The following is a 22,916-nucleotide window of genomic DNA, read 5'->3' on the forward strand; positions in this document are numbered from 1 at the left end:
CCCATCTAAAGGCCCACTGCTGCACACAGCTCTCCTTTCCATTTGCCCTAAGAAAGTTAAAGATGTTCCAACGGGTCATCTGATCCGTGCCATTAGCATACGTGACATCACATGCTTGGAATAGATAAGAGGAGGGTCCCACCTTAACTCGGGACCACTCTGTCTTGGGACTCGAGGTGCTCCTGTTGCTTTCTTTCCGCTCCGCCAGCTCCTTCTCTGCAAAATGGTGTGTACCAAGTTGTGTTTTGGACACTTTGGTTTGATGCCGTACTGATGGAAATACTTCTTTCTTTTTTTTTTTTGGGGTGTGGAGACGGGGCCTAAAATACCTCTGTGATCAACAATGACCTCTATTATAATTATTATTATTTTAAAACATGTAATAATCAGAAGCTAAGACTGTTTAGAACACGTCCGCTTATATTCTTCATTTAATAATCTTTGTTTTCTTACTATGATGATGTAATTCTAGGACTCTTTGAGCTCTTAACCAATTCAATTTCTCTGTTTTTGTTTTTTTTTTGTTTTGTTTTTGTGTAACAGACTGAGTTCACACCGGACCAGATCGAGGGTAAGTGAAGAACATGTGATTGGTCCTGAGCTGTGACAAATCTCATCTTCCAGTTCTTCCTCTGCTCGTAGGACCAAAAACGCCCCCCAAATTCAGTCGCGTCCTTCTCAATTATCACACCCCACCAGCTCCCAGAGTAGCTGAACATGGGGTCCAGTATCCCAGCTCAAGGGATGAAACCAATCCAATCCTTTTAGTGGTGACCATAAAACCACATGCCATTCCTCCTGTTGGCCCAGCTGTCGGGGAGGATTCCAGATATGTCTATTCTCAGCTAACCCGGGCTTGTCTTGCGCGCTGCTGTCACCCCGACTCAGCCGAGGCGTTGATCCATTTATTAAGGGTTAAGATGTGAGGGCCTGTGGCATCACCTTACACCACGTGTTCACACCACGGAGCCTTTTGTTCACTGCTGTCAGACCGTCAGCTGTGGACAAACTGTGGGCAGGGTTGGGTTTCAATTACATTTTTCAGTTACAATTACATCTTCAATTATTCATGATCAATTACAATTCATTTACAATTACGTTCTCAATTACTAAAGTTCAGTTACAATTACTGAACTAAATAACCGATTGAATGTTAACCTTCCACTTGCATTAGCTTTTTGTTAGCATCTCCAATGGTAACAGGTCCTAAATTGTTGTATTTTGCGCTATATAAATAAAGTTGAATTATATTAAATCAGCAGTAAAATACACTAAAAATAAATATCTATCATCTAAGGTCTTTCCTATCCATTGGTTTCCTTATTAGGCTTCATAATGAAAATATGGGTTTTAATATTTTTGGTGTGGGGATCTGAGCCTATTTTATGTCAGTATACCCCTCGATTCAATTTTTTTAAATGGTAAAATGTGGGAAAGCTTGATATGAAACATATTTTAATAATTGTTAACTACATATGTGTAGAACTGCATATAAAACTGTATCATGGTTCACCAGTTTTGCGTTAAATTCCATTTCTTTAATTGAATTTTCATGTCAATTACAATTACAAAGTCAATTATCTGAACTAATTTCCATATTAATTATCATTACGACAGCAACAGATTTCAAAAATTACAATTATGATTGTAATCACGCAATAATTGTAATTAATTCTCAATTAAGCCATTACAGTTATAATTGACCCCAACCCTGACTGTGGGTGTGTGGAGCTAAAGTCCCAAACATCTTGCGGTAGATATGACCGATATGAAGAGTGCTGCTCTGCACATTCTCCTCTACTACATGTACCAGTTTTGATTACACCCCCATCAGCACTCTCCAGTTTAAACCCGAGGAGAGGCTGTTTTTGTCGGGGTGTATCCATGTCCCTCTGAAAGTAAATGCAGGCAGGAATGAAGAAGGTTAAGGGGGGGGGGCTATGAGGCACAGGGTACAGCTGCTGCCATTCAGGAGCCGGAGGAGACCATTAATCTGTCCTAAAGGTCACTTTGACACAGCTTTAGAAATAGCCCACCTTTGTCTAGGGCTGCACAATTAATCCAGTTTTAATCGTAGTCACGATTTTGGTTAATCGTGATTAAATGAACCTGATCATCTGCAATATTTACATTTATAATATGGGCTCTGCTGCACTCTGTAATAGTGTATTCATTCAGTTAGCCTTTGGTTCATTTTAAATTATTGGGTTTGTTTATATTTTATTTCATTTTTTTTATTATAATTCTTATTTAAAGCTTAATTTTGCACTGTAAACTGTACACATAATGTTTGTTTAATGTAGTGTCATAAAAACAGTTTTGTTTTTATTTGAAATTTGTAAGATACAAAAAACATACAAGTGTAACAAAATAAAAAAAATTAAAACAAAAACTGTTTTTATTACAAAATATGATAAATGCATAGATAGTTTAGTGTCATTCATACATATACAGAACAACATTTTCCACACAAGGCTTGACTGTTAGGCTTAAAAAATAAAAGCATGAAAACACAATAAAAACAGTTTAAAAACACAATAAAAAGACATTTAAAACATAGGATTAGTTATTGCACTGGGTTTATAATAATTTATGGAATATTGTTAGTTTTATTGCAGCTTAAAAGTCCTATTTAATTATTATTTATGCTTCTAATCGTGATTACAATATTGATCAAAATAATCGGTGTTCCCATTTTGGCCATAATCGTGCAGCCCAACCTTTTTTTTATGTTGGCTAAAGTCGATTTCATCTCCAAACACAAATATTAAAAGATTTCTCTGAATTGTTTTGTTTTTTTTTTCTTTGTCCAGACTTCAAGGAGGCCTTTGGTCTCTTTGACAGAATTGGTGACAGCCAGGTGGCCTACAACCAGGTGGCCGACATCATGCGCGCCCTGGGCCAGAACCCCACCAACAAGGACGTGAAGACCATCCTTGGCAACCCATCGGCTGACGGTGAGAACCCACACACACACACACACACACGTCAGCGTGGTAGAACACGTCAAAGATGCTGTGATGGAGGACGTTATTGTGATCCCGTCCGACCTACAGACATGGCCAACAAGAGGATCAACTTCGACGCCTTCTTGCCCATGCTGAAGGCAGTGGACGCCCTCCCCAAGGGAACCGTTGACGACTACGTTGAGGGCCTGCGCGTCTTTGACAAGGAGGGCAACGGCACAGTGATGGGCGCTGAGCTGCGTATTGTTCTGTCCACCCTGGGTAAGACCCCCCCCACGCCCACCCAACTCAAAGCTAGCATGCACAATATGCTAATATTGGCCAGGGTTGGGGTCAATTATATTTTTCAGTTACAAGATCCTAAATCAGCTGTAAAATACACTAAAAACTAATATCTATCATCTAATTTATTTCCTATCTATTGGTTACCTTGTTAGGCTTCCTAATCAATTAAAATATAGGTTTTAATATTTTTGGTGTGGGCGTTTGAGCCTTTTTTTGTGTCTGTATACCCCTAGATGTATTTTTTTTAAATGGTAAAATGTGGAAAAGCTTGATATGAAACATTTTTTAATAATTGTTAACTACGTATGCGTAAAACAGTACATAGAACTGTAACATGGACAATTTTTAAAAATTTAAATCATGGCAATTGCAATTACAAAGTCTATTATCTGAGCTCAATTACAATTTAAGTATGATTTAACAGGTTTTTAAAAGCACAATTACAATTATCATTGACCCCATCCCTGCTATTGGCCAGTGACTGATGTTATGGTGCATCTACAGGAGAGAAGATGAACGAGCAAGAGATTGATTCCCTCATGGCCGGACAGGAGGACGAGAATGGCAGTGTGCACTACGAGGGTGAGTTTCCATTCCCCATCCATCTCATGTCATATTTAACCCTTGTGCACTCCTTTTAATTTACATTACACTTGTACAACTTGTGTACACAAACGGTCCGTCTCATAAAAGTGCAATAAAAATGTACTACATGATTATCTATCCATAGATACAATGTTTATTATCATTTTCAAGCCCTTTTTTTGTTTGTATGGACTTTTTTTTTAATCATGAGAACCTCTAATTTTACACTAAATATGCAGTATTTCCAAAAATGAGGTCCAACGTGAAATATTTTTGATGAAAATATTACAGCCTTGACCGTGTCATTAATTGATAGCAGAATTGAATTTAATGCATTGTTATTTTTGGCACAGGGACAGTTTGAAATTTGTGCACCTTGTATTTTTTACAAGATAATAAATCCAGGCCTTCACTGAAATTTCCCCTAAAACTTTATGCGATGGTCTCTGGTTGGTAGGGGGTCATTACACCTAAAACATATTTTTCTTTTATTTTGAAGGTAGCTTTGATCTATTAGGTATTAATTGAAAAAGCATAACGGCATGTCATGATTACAGTATATGAAAAATATGTGGTTACAATGGGAGTCAATGGGGCAAATTCTTTTCTATACACTTCTAATACACAGGACTTTGGAATTAAGCAAATAAAAATGAATAAAACAAAACAATACTGGATACATTTCATACATCTAGCCTTAAAAATGACCAGAATATTGAGAGGCAAACAAATAAAAACAACCTAAAATTTCACTTTTAATCATAAAGATGCTCCGAGGGTTAATTAAATAATAAATAAATCTAACAACGCGTCTTCCTTCCCACAGCTTTCGTCAAGCACGTCATGTCTGTGTAAGAGGCCAGCAGCAGGAGTGCTGAGGAAGCGCAGCCCCCACAGTGTTCACCACATCAACACTGTTTCAAAGACCAACCAAGGAAACACAAGGACTGTACACGGGATGTTGAAGCAACCCCATCTTGTTTATTTTGTTTTCCTTTCCACTTCGTCTCAAATCGTCCTCTTGCAGAACATCTCCATCACTTCTTCGTTGTAGACCCCTCCATCACACGGCCTCGGGGTGCGTCTCCACTTGCCACATGGGGTGAGGAACGGGGGAGAAGGGGTAGCCACTCATCAAGTGAGGGCAGATCCCTCCCTCCCACCGCCACCTCATTCAGTCACGTCATCGCTGTCCCAGCAGAATGCCCAAGGTGCTGGAGGGTGGACGTGGACAGACCCCCCCGCCCCAACGTCTCCAAACGCCATCAAAAGTTTTATTTATTTTCACTCTGTTCATTTCAGAATAAACTTTTCCAACGTACATCCCACCTGTTCTGATACTTGATCTTTCATTACCGATTACCAGAGGTGGCAAAGGTTCTAGTCGTACTCAAGTAAAAGTATTGATACTTGAATAAAAAAATGTATTTAAGTTGCTCCCTTACTTGAGTAAAAGTTAAAAAAGTACATGCTACTAAATGTACATAAGTAAAAAAGATAATATCTTTTATTTTTTTAAGAACTTGTAGAAAACTGGTACATGGATATAAGTTAAATATGTTGCATTTGAACACCTGGAGAATTTATCATAAATACAATTTGTAAATGTAATGTGTCAAGAAAACAATTGAGTGCAAATGCTCAGCCTGGAGTTTAACATTTCACTTAAAAACGTTAACTATAAAACTAAGGGACCTGCCTAACAGAAAAAAGCTCAAACTCCTAAAAATGTGCGTCTTTTTACGTTGTCATGGCGTCATCTTTGAAGGTCTTAAAAGTAATGAGCTCATTTTTAAAATGTAAGGAGTAAAAGTAAAAAGTCGCCGAAAAAAAAACAAACACTGGTGGCCCGGGGACCACATGCGGCCCTCGGTCTAATTTTATGCGGCCCTCAAAGTTAATGTACACAATAACAGAAAAATACACAAAACGAGCAAAAATACTTTAAAAATCACAAATGGTTACAACATCCCAAGAAAATACAGTAAAAGACGATAAAAAACCCACAAAACTACTACAAAAGTGAACAAAAGGATAACAGTAATACACAAAATTACTCAGAAAAATATATAAAATTTCAGAAAATGACAAAAGCTCACAAAAAGACAAGGAAAAAACACAAACAACTCCACAAACAAGCAAAACGACAACAGAAATACACAAAAAATACTAGAAAAAACACAATATGACTCCAAAAATATGTATTTTAAAGGAAAAATACTCAAAAGGACTACATAAATGCACAAAATGACTATAAAAACTTTTTGTTCTTTCCTGTATTAATGCTCAGATCACTCATTATTCTAATGCTGACATGAATATTGATCATGTGACCCTCTGATCAAAGATACACATTTTTTTATATATCTGATATGGTGGTGTGGTGGTAGCTAGAGCCTATAGCAGGCTAGTTTGTGCTTGAGTAACTAGTTTATATACATTACTATTTACAGATTACAGAGAATCAGAACAAAAACATTTAGCCACAAATATCTCAAGCTACATGAAGTTTGAATAATCACTGTTTAATATAATTTTTGCTATGTGCATACTAAATCTATGGTCCAGATTAGATGTTATGATATGATGAATTTAAGTGGAGCGCTTTTAGTTTAACACTTTAGTTTAAACTAAAATAAATGATTGTAAACAGATGAAAGCCTGCCATCATGTGGACAATTAAAGAAGCGCTTTTACTTTAAACTTTTTTTTTTTTTTTAGTGTTTACACCATTTAATAGTTATTTAAATACAAACTTTTTTTGTATCGTTGAGTATTAAAGAAGAAAAAACAAATATGTAATATAACAATATATAACAAATACTTTTTTTAAAGGATGGATTTCGCTTTAAAAAGTAAAAAAAAACGCACAACCACAAATAACATATTTAGAAAATTGTTTGTGAAGTCTAAAATTCAACGAAATTGTACAAAAATTGAATTTAGAAAATATTTCTCCTCGTAGATGTTGAGCGCGTTCCTCACCCTACAGCGCATGCGTGAAATTTTACGCAGTGACGTACCGAAAAGCGTCAGTGCTTCAGTTCACTGTCCTTAAAACTGGGACCGATTTTCTCCAAAATGCTTGTTAAAAGGATCATTAAACCGTGTCTTCTTGGACTCCGAAGTGTCTCTGGACGGGGAAATGTGCTTTCTGTCGTGAATGCGAGGTAAAATCAACAAAATTAAGTTTTATTTCTTGCCAAGTACGCGGTTATTTTATTACCAATTAATTTGTAGAGTCATTGTCTGAAACCCATGACTGCTAACGAGTTTAGCTGTTTGTTTGTTTGTTTTCTTTCTTTATGCAAATTCTGTATTTATTCCTGTAACCGACTAAAGTGTAAAGAGCTGAAGGGGAAAGAAGTAACCTTTGGCACACTTCTCCTCATACTTCGTCACCTGTTGACCGTATTTGTTTTTTATATTCAAAACCACCACTTCCGGTGTACGTAGCAGCTAAAGTGACATCGATTCATATTTAAAATAACTTTTACGTCAGTGCGTGAATTAGGATTGTGCGATATTTCATCGTTTATGATTTATCAAATGTGTGTCAAACACATTCTCACCGGTAATAATTTGTCATCCCACGATATAAACGATAAATTCCCATGTCGGAATTTAGCGAGGGCCACGGGCTATTTGTACCTCAATTTAACTAAGAATGCCTCAAAAACACCGTGTTCCACGGGCCAAAACTGCCCGTTTGTTGTCAAGTATTCTCTGCAGCGGAATGTTGTTTACGGAAGCTCTGACGTACACGGGCACCGCCCCCTCACACACAGCCGTCTGTGTGTGTGTTCGTCTCAGCTAGCTGAAGCTACTGTGCTGCGATACATCATGGACCGCTACTTGGTTAAAACCAGACAACCATCCAACAAAGGGAACCGATTCAAGTTCCTCCGTCAGATCCACCTAAAGTTCCTCAAACACGGGGACAGAGATGAACCCGTAGCAACGATTATGAACTGGAAACTCTACTAAAGCTAACTATGCTAAGCTAACCCACCGACATACAGACTGGGCTACGAGCTAATGCTAACCACTCCAAATAAGGAACAAACCATGTAAAAAGAACACGTCTACTGTCATAATGTTAATGGTCAGATTTAAGACTTTACTATGGAAGGATATAAACTAACATGTCACACGTTGTGTGAAATAAATATAGCATAAATAATAATTCATCCGTCCCAATTTGTGAAACGCAATGTTTTTTTAATTAAATTTCACGGGTTCACAGACAAAACTGGTCCCATTAGACTTATGTAACTATTGAGATTATTACACCTAAATATACTGAATGATTGAAAATGATAGTTAATCAGAGTTATTTATCAATCATAGCTTTATGTAACTCATTATCAGATAAATGAAACAAGATTCAGCAACAGTAAAAACACTAATGGAGTTCTTTTTGCTATTCATATGCTTTTTTTTTTTTTTTTTTTTTAGAAAACTATTTTATTTCAAATGAAGAATTGAATGAATCACATGCAATAACACTAATAGAGTGACCCACATGCACAAATATATTCCATAAAATATCAGCTCATGAACTCTAAGTCAGCAGCTATTGTAGCCTTTTTAAATGTATTTAATGTTGATGTATTCACATTTATTTGTGTTTGTAAAGAACCCGTTTACACTAAGTTGTGAATTTTTTTTTTTTTTTATCGTGATTTTTATCATTATCGTGATAAATCCAAGAAATTATCGAGAGATTTTTTTTAATTTGTCAATATCGCCCATTGCTAACGTGAATACATAATAAACTATGTTACATTGCTGGAAGTGATGGAATATGTGGCGACCATGTTAACTGGCGACCGACTTCCGGTAGCGTGACAAGTTGCTACAGCAACGGCAGTGTTACAAAAGAAGACCATATAAATTCTAGAAATAAAACGTAACGCAAGTTCATTACATTTCTCAGCAAATTTTAAACACCATGAATCAAATGCAGAAACTGTAATGATCCCATTTGTTTCTGCAGAGTTTAGACCAAACTTTGATTGGTTATATAAATATTGCCACATTTCTCCACCAGACAACAACACAATTCAGCTGAAGAGCTCACACCGCCTTTACGCTCAACCCGACCGGAAACATCCAGCGCTAAGAGCCTCATGGACATCGGGACACGCCGGATCTTCAACGAGGACCACGATCTGTTCAGAGAAAGTGTGCGTCGCTTCTTTCAGGAGGAGGTAGTCCCGCACCACAAGGAGTGAGTCATTATTGGGGTAATTATTTTATGTTTAATGGTATTGTAGTTATTTATATAAAAGTATAACCTATTTAGGAACTTCAAAGGAAAATAAGATTAAATAAAAAATATTTTGTTGTAAAAATGCTTGTTTTTATTTAACTTTTTTTTTTTTTACATAGTAGTAATACACCATACAATATCTATTTGCAACTTGAAATTTGTCACTATGCCACACAAACATTCTGTTAACTTCAAAACAAGAGCCCTATTTACAAAAGAGTAAAAAAAAACAACTAATGGAAAACCAGAAGAGATGCTTTTATTTTGAAAACAGGATGTTTGATTTATAGATTGAAGCCGGTCCCAGGACCATTTTACACTCCGCTCGCAATGCATCATGGGATAGTTGAGTATGATTAGTGTGCACTGCCCATCACATTCCTCAAAGCTGCCGCTGACTAAAGGTTGAGAAAGTGTCTGATTTGATATGCAGCAGAGCTCACGTTTTAAATGTTAATATTGCCGACAATTCAGGTTAATTTAATTGTGGCAGCCCTTTATACATCCAGGTATTTCTAGGGCACTCAATCTTTCCATACTATCTAATGTGAACGCACTACATACTCATTTTTCTGTCAAACTTAGTATGAGTAGTACGTTAGTACGACATTTACAGCACAGCCTGTGTCTATCTGACTAAAAAATCTTCAGTAGCTTTAAAAACAATTTTCTCCCCATTGTCCTATTCTTTAGGTGGGAAAAGGCAGGTGAGGTAAGCAGGGAGGTGTGGCTGAAGGCTGGAGAGCAAGGCCTGCTGGGAGTGACGGTACCAGAGGAATATGGCGGCATTGGAGGAGACTTTTTTTCTGCAGTTGTCACATTGGAGGAGCAGTGAGTCACCGTTCACGGCTAGAAAAAAACCAATCGATTATATGGATAATAGGGCTCAGCAATATATCAAGTTTTCTGTTTTGGCGATATAGAAAATTTAATTTTTGCCTGTATCGATATGTTTTCTTTTCGTAGCATATTTTATATTAAAATAATCATTTTAGGAGTTGCTGCTTTCTCTACTTCTCAGAACAGCATGAAAAGAACAATTGGATGATCACTGAGTCTAAACAAGCCACATTAAAGAACTCACTCATACGTGCTGTCCCTTAGAGACTAAAGTGGCACATGTTGTGCAACTGTTTGTTAATAAATTTCCCAGTCTTTTGTGTATTTTTCCGGTAATTTCAGATGTCTTTCTGAGTCGTTTTATGTATTTTTTGGTATGTATGTTGTTCTTGGATTTTTCTTGTCCCATTGTGTATTTTTTCTCCCTTTGTGACTTTTGTTGTACTTTTTTTTGTATTTCTCCTCTCAAAGATCCCTTTTTTTGTTTTTTGTGTCCTTTTGTGTATTTTTGTTGTTCTTTTGCGTATTTCTTTGTTTGTACGTTTTTGTATTTTTGTTGTCCCATTGTGCATTTTTTTTCTCCTTGTGTGTATTTTTCTATTAATTTGTGTTTTTGTTGTAATTTTGTGTATTTCTTGCTGTTATTTTGTGCATTTACTTTTGGGGGGCTGCTAGTTGCCCATGTTTGTGATACACACACACGTTTTGTGTGTGTTTTTCAGAATGTACAGCAACTGCTCAGGCCCAGGTTTCTCTCTGCACTCTGACGTCGTCATGCCGTACGTTGTGAACTATGGCAGTAAAGAGCAGATAGAGCGCTTTATTCCCCCCATGGTGGCAGGGAAATGCATCTGTGCCATTGCAATGACTGAGCCTGGAGCCGGGAGGTGAGGATGAAGCTGAAACACACGAGGAGAGATGACACACCGTTTAACTTTAAATGTCTCCTCAGTGACCTCCAGGGTGTGAGGACAAACGCCAAGAGGGACGGCAGCGACTGGATCTTGAACGGGAATAAGGTACAAACAGGTGGCAGTTTAAATATGAGACATCATCTGATGTGTTTGCCCCTCCTTTCTTCAGGTCTTTATAACCAACGGGTGGATGGCCAACCTGGTGGTGGTCGTGGCCGTGACCAACCGCGAAGCAAAGTCGGCGGCACACGGCATCAGCCTGTTCCTGGTGGAAGACGGTATGAAGGGCTTCCAGAAAGGTCGCAAACTGGAGAAGATAGGCCTAAAGGCCCAGGTACGGAGCTTTGTCTTAAAGGGATCCTCCACTGTTTTTACAAATGTGGCCTAAAATATTTCAAATGTACCTATTAGAAGATCTATGTTACTGTGCATCGTGTTTGTTTTATTAACTTTTAAAAATGGGACTACTTTACAGTTTTAGAGCCTGTGCTCCATCATCTTGAAATCACGTGATTGATGATGTCACACGGCCCCACTGCCTGTAAACGTCCCATTGTTTTTTATTAGAGTGAAGCATTCAGCCTGATATATAGATCATTTAGCAGCTTTTTGCATCATTTAGTAGCTTTTTAGATTATTTAACAGCTTTTTCAGTCAAAATGTGCTGCTTTTAGTTGCCCTAAATCGGTGGTTCTCAAACTTTTTTGGCTCAAGTTCCCCCTTTGTCCGACTCCATTTTGCTCAGAATTATATGAAAAAACATCTATAGAACATAATAATGGAATCAATGAGTAATAACACACATTTTAAATAATCTTATATTGTAAATAAATGTAATTAAACAGTATTTAGTGCCTCTTGAATAGATTTATTTCTACACTATTTAATTTTTCCTGTCATTATAAAACCTCATATAATTTGTTAATTTTCCACACACTCTCTCTCAAGTACCCCCTGTAGAACCCTAGGGGTACACATACCCCCATTTGAGAAACACTGCTCTAAATAATCTGGAAAAGTTAAACATATCAATGGTAACCTCTTTTGGTTACCGAAAGAGGATTCAAAACTGAAAAATAATCTCTGACCTTAGGGGGTGACAGGTCCAACTCTGTGGTTTGGTAGTAGACAATGAAGCAAAGAAGAAGAGCTCTCCTAAGGGGCCTTTACTCTCCCTTAAACAGTGTGCTGACACGCTCTTGTGGGAAGATAGTGAGTAAATCACGGACTGTTGAAGATAAAACAAACCCAGAAGGACCCACTTTTTTGGCCACATCTGTAAAAACAGTGGAGTTTAAGTCCGTTTAAGGGAGAACAAAGGGATGTTTGTCCCTTAACATGTTCTCACTGCTCCTATTCCAGGACACAGCCGAGCTGTTCTTTGAGGACGTGCGTCTTCCGGCTAACGCTCTGTTAGGAGAAGTCAACAAAGGTTTCTACTATCTGATGAATGAGCTTCCTCAGGTAGGGGTCATGAGATGTGATCTATTACTCGTACTTCTCCCGTGTCGACACAGCTGAATATTCCCGTCTCTCATCAGGAACGTCTGGTGATTGCTGCCATGGCCATAGCCAGCAGTGAGTTCATGTTTGAGGAAACTAGGAACTATGTGTTGCAGCGTAAGGCTTTTGGAAAGACCATCGCTCACCTGCAGGTACGGGAATTACGTCTTCAATTCTCCATGTTCAATTACAACTACATTATTGTAATGGTTTATAATTATTACAATTATTATTTTTCCACTGAAAGGAAATTGCATTTACGTTCTCTATTACTAAAGTTCAATTACAATTAATCACAATTACTGAGCCTTTAATAAATAAGCCTATAAAACGTAACTTTCCTCTTGTGTTAGCTTTCTGTTAGCATCTCTTATGATGTCTTAAATCAGCTGTAAAATACACTAACATATATTATCTATCATCCAAATTGTTTTTCATCTCTTGGCTACCTTGTTAGGCTCCCTAATCAATAAAAAATATTGGTATTAATGTCTTAAGTGTAGGCGTCTGAGACTTTTTCCTGTCAGTATACCTCTAGATTTCAATTTAAAACGTTAAAATTGTACTCAAGAGATTTTAAATGTAGTGGGAAAACTTGATTTGAAACACATTTTAATGATTGTATCTAAATATGTGTAAGACATAGAACTCTAACATGGTTCTTTTGTTCCCTTGTCTTAAATAAGTTACATTGTTTACACTTTTCTGTTTCATTTCTTGTATTTTGTCCTGTTTAGATGACATTACTGGCTATTAAACGTCCTGAAATTGTACCAAACATGCAAAATATTGTTAATGCACTTAATAATTTAACCTTTTATATGCTTCAGATAATTTACAAAAGTAAGATGGCTATGCTGAAATCACAATGTTGGCCGCACTTAGTCCCTCAGTCACCTATTGAACAGGAAAAACGTCATGGAAACACATGATATGTTCCCAAATCACTCCAAAGTGATTAAAGGTGTCATGCTTTTACCGTGACGTGTCACCAGATGAACTCATCACCATTTAATCTAATACACCAACAGTCTAACCTGTCTTTGTACCGGTGACAATCGTCTGTATTCAATGAGCACAAGCGTCCAACTACGCGTGTGAGGCACGATCCGAAACGCTTTTGGTGTGAACGTACCATTAGCAAGAAGGTAGGATAATGTGTTAAAAGTTAAAGTAAATGCACAATATGACTCCAAAATTACACAAATGTACTCAAAATGACTCTAAAAACTCACAAAACAACAACAAAAACATACAAAAAAATTGACGAACACAGAAAAACTGCAAAACCACAAAATTACATCACAAATTATCCCTAAACACACAAAACAACAAAATATAGAACAAACACACACAAAATGATTAAAACACACACAAAAATGAAACTAAAAACACAAAATGATAAAAACAATTTTGCCCTAATATGAAATGTTTGGATCAATATCTGAATCGGCCAATGCTGAAGGATGCGATATCTGTGTCGTAAATCTATTATTCTGTGCAGTGTTGTGTTAATAGTTTGCTTTTATTTCCCTACAGACCGTGCAGCACAAACTGGCAGAGCTGAAGACTGACATCTGCGTTGGCCGATCCTTCATCGATAACTGCATCCAGCTCCACGCTGAGAAGCGTCTGGATGCCTCCACCGCCTCCATGGCCAAATATTGGTACGAACGTGTTGGTTTGTCACCCAGCTTTAATTCCCCCAATGTTAATATGTCGTTTCTTTTTCTCTAGGGCCTCTGACATGCAGAACAAGGTGGCCACACAGTGCCTGCAGCTGCACGGAGGCTGGGGATACATGTGGGAGTACCCGATTGCCAAGTGAGTTTAAGACAAACAGGAAACAGGGGGACAAGTCTGAAGACGTTGCTGAGATGGTTTTTGTCTCTCCAGGGCTTTTGTGGACTCCAGGATCCAGCCCATCTACGGGGGCACCAATGAGATCATGAAAGAGCTCATCGCACGGACCATTGTCAGTCAGAAGTGAGACACATTCAGGGATGTATAGGGTTTGGAGGAGCGTAAAATGTTTCACCAACAACATAGTAAAGAAAAATCAGCTTATATTTAGGAATCATTCAATGGGGTTTTAAACTACTGGAGCTACGAGGGCTTTAAAAGGATGGAAGTGTAATTAAGTGGACTGGAAGACTGAGTGTAGAGACGAAATGAGGATTGATCTCCCTGAACAGGACTATATATATATATATATATAATGCACAGACAGTCTAAAACAGTACAATGTTTTATCTATAAATACGTATGATTTTTAAACTGTTAATACATTTCATTTTAGTTATTTTTTATTTTGTTTCTTGTTGCTTTGGAGCTAAAATAATTCAGTTTTATGAAGAAAAAAAATGTGTCCTTACCCATGCTGGATCAAATCACCTTGTTTTTTTGGCATTCATAATTTAAAAAAAAAATGGGTGATGGCTGCACGGGTGCTCCAAATATTACATTTAAAAATACTCTCTAATGTTCAATTCAATTCAACTTTATTTGTATAGTGCAATTTACAACAAAGTCATCTTAATGCACTTATCAAAACATAATGTGTAGATACAATTTGCTAATACGCAAGCGTTCGTATTATTTCGAGTTGAAATAAAACTCTTGAATAACTTGTGCAGTTGTGTGTTTATATTGTGTTTTTTTAACTAACGGCAGAATAATAAAAAAGGCTCCACAAGGTCTCTGAGTGCACTGTTTGTTTTCCATCAATAGAGGGCAGCATTTAGCAGAAAACTAGACTGGATGTTGCTTTGTGTTTGTTGTACATGAAATGATTACAACGGTTCTAGATGATAGTTATTATGTTTGTGCTTCTGTTTATTGTCTTAGTGACTTACTGACAAAGATGCATAAATAGTAGTCAGTCTATTTTAAGTTGAACTGGTGCAATAAGTGCCTGCAGTGTGTGTGTGTGTGTGTGTATGGGCAACTGTTGGCCCCCAAAAATAAATGCACAATGTGACTCCAAAATGACAGAAAAGTAGTCAAAATGACTCCAAAAATGTGCAAAACAACAACAAAAACATTCTACAAAATTGACAAGAAGACAGAAAAACGATTCCAAGATGACAAAATCATGACAAGAAAACAGACAAAAATTACCCCAAACACAAAACAACAAAATGTCGACCAAAAACACAAAATTATTTTAAAAAACATAAAACAATTAAACCAAATACACAGAGTGGAAAAATACAAAATGACAACAAAAACACAGAAAGACGACTCAAACTACAAAATCACGATAGATAACACAACTAAAATGAGATAGAAAAAAAACATGTGAAATATACAAAAAGAGTGAAAACACAAAATTACAACAAAAGCACATAAAAGGACTCCCAAACCCCAAAAGTGACTACATATACACACAAAAATGAAAGAAAACACACAAAATGACCAAAAATACTTAAATATGTACAAAATCACGACAAAAATGCAGTGAAAAATACGAAATGAAAACAAAAACACAGAAAACGACTCAAACTACAAAATTACGACAAAAAGCACAACAAAACCAAATATAGAACAACAAAATCACATAAAATGATTTAAAAAAAACACAAAAATTACACTAAAAACAACATAAAATAAGAGAAAAAAAATACAAAGAAAGTGAAAATACAAAATGACAACAAAAGCACAGAAAACGACTCCCAAAACACCCAAAAGGATCAAAAATACATGAAATGACCCCCAAAACACACATAACCCCTTTGCTGTTTCATGTGTTAATGTTCAGATTGGCCATCATTCTAAATGCTGACATGAATGTTGATAATGTGGCCCTTGGATTAGACAATCACATTTTTGTGGCCCTCACTGTGATAGAAGTCCCCTACTCTACTGTAGAGTCTCAGCCTCATGTTGATCCAGAGCAGCCCCTCCCCTCCCTTCTTCACTCCATCCTCTCCTTTTTTGCTCAGCAACAGCCACACCCGGTTTCTCAGACTCCGCTCTTCACCTTTACATCTCATACACACCCGATTAAACTCAACATTTACCGGTTTTTCTCTCCACACATTGACCAGTGTGTCTTTCCCTGGGGAGTCATACATGGACGCATTTGTTGCATACATTATTGCACCCCTACAGACATGCTTCCCCGCCCTGCCGCAGAGTCACGGTGCGCCTCTACTCAAGCCTTTACGGTAGGCCGGTCGCCGTGGGCGGGGCCTCTCATTGTCACCGTGCACACCATAGACATTGGTTCACAGACAGGGGTATTAGTAGCGGTTAGCGGCTCACATCCTGCAGGTACGTGCTCCACCAATTTGCCTATTTTCTCACCAAATTATGCCTCATTTAACACAAACCAGCTTCATTTTGAAGTTTTATGTGTTTTTTACCACTCCGAGCTGTTAGTTTCTGCCTAGTCATGAACCTAATTTTACTGTCCCGTCATCGTGTGCGCTTAATTAATGCTGTGATGTACAGCTATGCTGACGTGAACCTGGATTTCAGACTATTCAGAGATGTTGCCTTGGGTGTTTTTCCCCGTTAATTTTTAAACAAATATTGGTTTTTAACTGTGCTGAGGTGTTGTAAAGCTAGTTTTTTTGTTGTTGTTGTCAGAAATGCTGTCTGTAGAAGGTTTTTGGTGCAGCCTTTTGTTCTGGTCCACGCCTGAATGGTGCTGAAACAGCCTCACTGCAGCATCACCTGCATGGGGGATGCTTCTGCAGGTGATGCTGCATATATATATATGTATATATATATATATATTATTGTGCAGGTCATTTAAAACCCTAAATGTCTGCTTTATGTGAAACGATTATTGCTGTATGATGGGTCACTGTCTTATAATAAGCAACCTATGTTTGCCTACATTTCCTTTATATATGTATATGAAACCAGTCTCATCTGTCGAGTAAAATCCTAGATGACAGTAAAGGAGTGTCACGGATTAAACCATTCATTCATTAATTCATCATTTATGTGTGCACTAGCTCTGGAATGTATTTGTTTCCCTTCAGTTAGAATGCAATGGAAGTCATTCAAGGATTTTTATTTGTCATTATGTGCATGAACATGTGCGTAATGACATCACGTCACGTCAATTAATAGAGTGAAGAATAATAGTATAAAAGATAGAGCTGCAACCAACGATTATTTTCATAATCGATTAATCGGTCAATAGATAAATCGATTAATCCAATTTTTTTAAATTTTCTTTTAAACACAGAGTTGATCTATAAAGCACATTTAAACCCTGCTTAAGCTGATTAAACTGAAATAAAAGTCTTGCGCACACACGCACAATCACACGTGGTGCGCACACATACACTTTTCCGACACACAAACACTCTTGATGCGCACATACGCCAACATTGCACGCACACACTTGTGGTGCGTGCACGCTCACAAACGCTGCGCATGCGCACAAGCACTCACGGTGCAATCACACACAAACACTCGTGCGCACACACACAAACACTCTGCGTGCACACAAACATTGCGCAGACACAAACACTCAATTGTATCAATTCGTTGTTGCAGCCTTGTTGCTAATAATAAGTAGGGTTTTTTAAAGCTGGTTAGAAATGTGAAAATCTTGAATGTAATTGGCTAAAAACAGTTGCAATATTTAATTTACAAAGTGAAACTTGCAATTGGGCATTTAATGGTTTAAGATGTGTAAGAGTTCAATATGAATTAAAAAAAAAAAAACATATACATGCCAATGATTCTGTTTCAAATACTCGCATTTTTGATTTTAAAAGTCCCTCTACATCAATTCACGAAATGTTCAAAACTCATGATCTTCCCACACCATGCTGCATCTCTGTACGGACGTTGGGACCAGTGGATTTCCTCCTGTTTGAAAGTGAAATCCCTTCTTTCTGACAAAGACTGAAGTCTCATATGAAATAGTGTTTGCACATTCCTGCTGCCGTGTCTTTAGCCTCAAGCTACAGAGTGGATATATATTGAAAACACAGGCCCCGCCCTTTGACTGGCCGTGGGTTTTCAGCTTCTGTCTGGACTTGACATTTATGCATTATGTGATGTTTGGATAAACATCACAAGTTTTTGACGCCATCATTACTTTATGAATCAAGATTTTCTTTCTGTTGTAGTTATATTTGATCCTGGGTTCAATCTCAGCTGACTCAACTGCATTCTGCTCAGAATTCAATGAAAAAACAACAATTATAGATCATATTGATGGAATAATGAGTGATAACACACATTTTAACGAATCTCATTTTGTAAATAAGTGGAAAGAAACCGTTTTTAGTGCCTCTTGAATAGATTTATTTCTATTGTTTGTTTTTTTTTATCATTTCCTGTCACTGTGGGACCAAAAGGACTCAAGATCATTTCTATCATAATTTGGTGTTTCTTGTGTGTTTTTGGTGTCATTTTGTTGTTTGTCTGTTATTTTTATTATTCAGTATATTTTTCTCTTATTGTGTTGTTGTTTTTGTGTGTTGTTGGTAATATTTAACTGACTCTATCTCAGTGTGTGTCTTTTTGCCGATGTTTGGTTGTTTCTTGTGTCGTTTTGTGTGTTTCTCTGTTATTTTTGTGTATTTTGTAGTGATCATTTGTGTACTTTTCTCTCATTTTTGTGTCTTTGTTGTTGTTTTGTGTGTCGCTGGTAATAGTAAGTATCTTTCTCTCTATTTGTTGTCATTTTGTCTATTTTGTGGTTGTTTGTCTGTTATTTTTATTATTCCGTATATTTTTTTCTTATTTTGTGTGTTTTTGTTGTCATTTTGTGTGTTGCTGGTAATAGTTAGTGTTATAATCATAATTTTTTAACTAAAAATAAACATAAAACTCCATATTTTTAATGCTTTAATTTGTTAATTTTACCCCTGTAGTGCCATCACGTACCCCTAGGGGTACACGTACCCTCATTTGAGAAACACTGATCTAGACAAAGCCAATAACATGCAGGACAAAGCCTGGACACATTTCTTTGCTCTTTTGTCTTCAACATAGATTATTTGTTTCTTGGCTTCAGCCAAATGGAGGTTGACAAAGTGCATTATGGGAGCAGGAAAGATGCATATCAGCCGTTTCAGCAGGCCAGATTGTGGTCGACCTAATTAAGAGTAATTGAAATAAACGCATCGAGGTCACAACAGGTTTGTTGTAGGCCTCCGTGCTCACCTCCAAAGCTTAAACCCTTTAAATCACACTTCTTTAGTTTCCCCAATCTGTTCAAATGAGTTAAAGTCGCCTGTAAGCCTTAAATTTACCTTGATTTTACTTTTCCAACCACCGTGAAACCCAATCCGCCTCCCTGCACCATGCAAGAACGTTAAGTATATTTCCCAACGTCAATTCTGGTTAGCTGCACCGTCACATCTCTGAACCCTCAACCGCCGTGTGCGCACCACTGAAATTAAGACACGCAAAGGCCTCCCGATGCGTGGGTTTGGATTGGAACAGAAATCCATTTCTGGGATTGTTTGTGGGTTGACTGTTGGTTTTCTTTGATGCTGGACATCTCTCCGTCCATCGCTGGGTTGTATCATATCCATGCTGGAATAGTTAAAGCGTCAAAGGACTTTCTGCACAACAGGTGTCTAATGAAGATGGCCGAATTGTGCCCAAGTGCATGATTAAGTTTTGGCTTAATCTAATTTATATACGTCATTAGTACTTAACGACACAGTGACCTGCATACGAAGCAAACCAACAGGTTTGTAATATTGGAATCGCACGTCCTTCCAGTGTGTCTTAAATGGCTTATTTCTTCTTTAGCTATCGTTTTATTCTACTGTAACGTGAAACTTGGATTCCTCCTGTCAGTTCATGGGTTCAGGGCGTTCTCTGCATCATTCCTCACCCGTGTTTGCCCTTGCAGCAGAGCTCCATCCACTGCTGACTATCAGCCAGTCTCTCAAACCAGCCCTGACAGCTAATGCCACGTTTCATTCCTCACGGACGATGCGTCTGGACTGAGAGGGCGAGGGCACCCATGTGGGCCAGAGTCTTTGCACGACGTTGAAAACCTACCTCAGTGTGACGTCACATGTTATTTCCTGCATCCTCAATATTACTTTAGTAATAAAACCCTTTCAGGCTACTTCTTAACTATTTTCTGAGTGGTTTAAGATGTTGTAGACTAGTGTTTCTCTAATGGGGGTACGTGATGGCACTACAGGGGGTACTTGAAAGAAAGCATTAAAAATATGGGGTTTTATCATGTTTATATTTTGTTAAAAATGATAATCACACTGAGTATTATTCACAAAATGACAAGAAAACATACAAATTTAGAGAAAAATATACTGAACAATTAAAAAAAAAAAAAAAAATATATATATATATATTTATATATGCAAAATGACACTAAAAAATGCACACTAAGAGATAAAAAAAATACTATTACTAGCAACGACAACAAAGACACACTAAATGAAAAATACACAAGATCACTACAAAATACACAGAGAAACATACAAAACAACACAAGAAACAACCAAACTTCACCAAAAACACACAGACTGAGATAGAATAATTTAAATAATGCCAAAAACACACAACAAAAACACACAAAATAAGATAAAAATTTACGGAATAGTAAAAACAACAGACAAACAACAACAAAATGACACAAAAAACAGACAAAATAAGGATAATAATGATCTTGAATAGAACATAAACTGAAAATACAAGAGTCAGTCTTGGTCCCACATCAGGAGGGAGTGACAGGAAATGATACAAACTATAGAAATAAATCTATTAAGGACTAAATACGGTTTCTCTCCACTCATTTACAAAATTAGATTCTTTAAATGATGTGTTATCTCTCATTCATTCCATCATTATGCTCTATAGTTGTTGTTTTTCATAGAATTCTGAGCAAAATGTAATAGTTGGACGTAGTTGAGCCAAAGAAGTTTGAGAACCATTGTTATAGACGGTGAGAAACCGTGAGTCTCAAAGCTCTAGTAACTTATGGGAGCAGTTGGCGTGCACAGCAGCACTCGCTCACATCCAGCTGTTACAGGGCCTTTACTGTCAACGTGTTGACATGTAGTTGAGACTATACATCGCATTTTGTTGTTTCACACCTTTAATTGGCTCGCAAAAATGTGAACAACTGTGCCGTTGACATATTTTGGATATTAAAGCAGGGTTACATCTATACACAGCCAGCTGGGCCCCACATCTGTTTAATGTGGTATAAATGAAATGTTGTCACTTTTACTGGCAAGGATGTGAAAAGATCAAAACCAGAAATTTTTGGGTTTTGGATTTTGTAGTAGGGCTTCCAATTTTCCGTGGTCGAGGAAAACAAAGGGAAAAATACGGAATTTACATTCAGTAACAGAAAAGGGAATCTGATACTTTTTAGCTCAACATGACACAAAAATGCCTCATATTCTTGTTTTGGGACAATATCACGCATTTAATCACTATTTTTATCCAGAAAACAAGTGATTGAGCGTCTTGAAAGTGCAGCAAGTAGACAAATATAATATTTCCAATTCCCATTCAAATTCTCTCAATATGTGTAAAGGATTGTGTAGTAATGTGTTGTGTTGAACAAGCAGTATAGATTATTAAGACTAAATCCAACTTTGGAAAGGCACTGATATAAAGACAGGTTTAGCTGATGGTGTATTAGTTTTACTGGAGATCATTTTACCTGGTGACACGTCGTGCAAACATTGACGGTGATATTTCTGGTTGGCGGTAATTAAAGGTTTCACAAATAATAATGTTTTGGGACCATATCACACCTTTCCATGGTATTCTTCCCATTAAACAATGGGTAGCTGAGGGTTTAGCGTTGTTGCTAACATCTCTAGCGACGTCATCTTGCGTGATTACAGCGTAACCATCCCAATTTTGTAAATCATCTGAAGTGTATATAAAATACAGTTATAAAAACGGTATTTCACTCTATTAACCCTATTTAGCATGTTTGGTACCATTTTGGTCAGTTTAATAGCCAATAAAGTCATTAGACAATGAAATGGAAAGGAACCAAAAAAGTGTAACGTGACACAGAAATGGGTACATCTTGAAACAGAATTTGAGATGTGTGCGTTTGTGTTAGTAAGTTGTACAAACTAAACTGAGTTCACCTTTTTAATTTACATTAATCGGGTAAATAAAGTGGTAGCCAAGTTTTTCTTTCTTGACTTTTTTTGTTCATGTTAAAAAACGGTTCTGATTTTTTAGTGTTTTTAAAAACTGGGTCAGTGATGAGAAGAAGACACCGTTTATGAGACTTGCCTATAACCGAGAATGCACTGAGCTTCTCCTGTTTGCCCAGAAGCTAAGCCAGGGAGGTCCCTGCTGTTGAAATGTCCAGATGTGAGTTAAACAACTTGATTATATTCTCCTATCCTTTGCAAACAAACACTAGCACTAGTTCCAGCCTGTTATATGTAGAAAGGACTGAATATAGCTCCCTGTAGGAACCCATGCATTGTTAGATTATTCACGCTCCATCAGGTTTCCATAGAACTTATATCGGGTACATTTTCTCTGTGTCGCATCTCTGTGCCAGAGGGAAATGTTGGGTGTGTATACTGAGGAAATGAAGGTCCTTAGCCC

The 22,916-nt window shown here is 37.3% G+C and overlaps 2 protein-coding genes across 2 annotated transcripts; both read left to right on the forward strand.

Annotated features, from left to right (window-relative positions):
* The first annotated feature begins 85 nt into the window (after positions 1–85).
* mylz3 (myosin, light polypeptide 3, skeletal muscle) lies at positions 86–5,164 on the forward strand. The gene is made up of 6 exons (XM_028466611.1): positions 86–226; positions 544–571; positions 2,814–2,957; positions 3,057–3,227; positions 3,756–3,833; positions 4,663–5,164. Exons 1-6 carry the CDS (start codon positions 224–226, stop codon positions 4,689–4,691), a joined length of 453 nt encoding a protein of 150 aa, XP_028322412.1. The 5' UTR covers positions 86–223; the 3' UTR covers positions 4,692–5,164.
* A 1,678-nt stretch (positions 5,165–6,842) lies between these two features.
* On the forward strand, positions 6,843–14,393 carry acadl (acyl-CoA dehydrogenase long chain). The gene is made up of 11 exons (XM_028467513.1): positions 6,843–7,006; positions 8,890–9,069; positions 9,805–9,942; positions 10,674–10,838; positions 10,904–10,970; positions 11,035–11,199; positions 12,228–12,329; positions 12,407–12,520; positions 13,908–14,035; positions 14,106–14,192; positions 14,265–14,393. The coding sequence occupies exons 1-11, from the start codon at positions 6,918–6,920 to the stop codon at positions 14,356–14,358; spliced, it is 1,329 nt and encodes a 442-aa protein (XP_028323314.1). The 5' UTR covers positions 6,843–6,917; the 3' UTR covers positions 14,359–14,393.
* The last annotated feature ends 8,523 nt before the right edge of the window (positions 14,394–22,916 follow it).

The sequence above is a fragment of the Gouania willdenowi genome, chromosome 2 (assembly GCF_900634775.1).
Source record: "Gouania willdenowi chromosome 2, fGouWil2.1, whole genome shotgun sequence".
NCBI lineage: Eukaryota > Metazoa > Chordata > Actinopteri > Blenniiformes > Gobiesocidae > Gouania > Gouania willdenowi.

What these genes read in the sequence shown, in the direction of transcription:
- acadl (XM_028467513.1), top strand. Translation starts at nt 6,918, where the DNA reads ATGCTTGTTAAAAGGATCATTAAACCGTGTCTTCTTGGACTCCGAAGT. An exon ending in CTTTCTGTCGTGAATGCGAG is followed by an intron (nt 7,007 to 8,889) that starts GTAAAATCAACA and finishes TTTCTCCACCAG; the next exon opens with ACAACAACACAATTCAGCTG. An exon ending in TGATGAATGAGCTTCCTCAG is followed by an intron (nt 12,330 to 12,406) that starts GTAGGGGTCATG and finishes GTCTCTCATCAG; the next exon opens with GAACGTCTGGTGATTGCTGC.
- mylz3 (XM_028466611.1), top strand. An exon ending in TGGCAACCCATCGGCTGACG is followed by an intron (nt 2,958 to 3,056) that starts GTGAGAACCCAC and finishes TCCGACCTACAG; the next exon opens with ACATGGCCAACAAGAGGATC. An exon ending in TGGCAGTGTGCACTACGAGG is followed by an intron (nt 3,834 to 4,662) that starts GTGAGTTTCCAT and finishes TCCTTCCCACAG; the next exon opens with CTTTCGTCAAGCACGTCATG.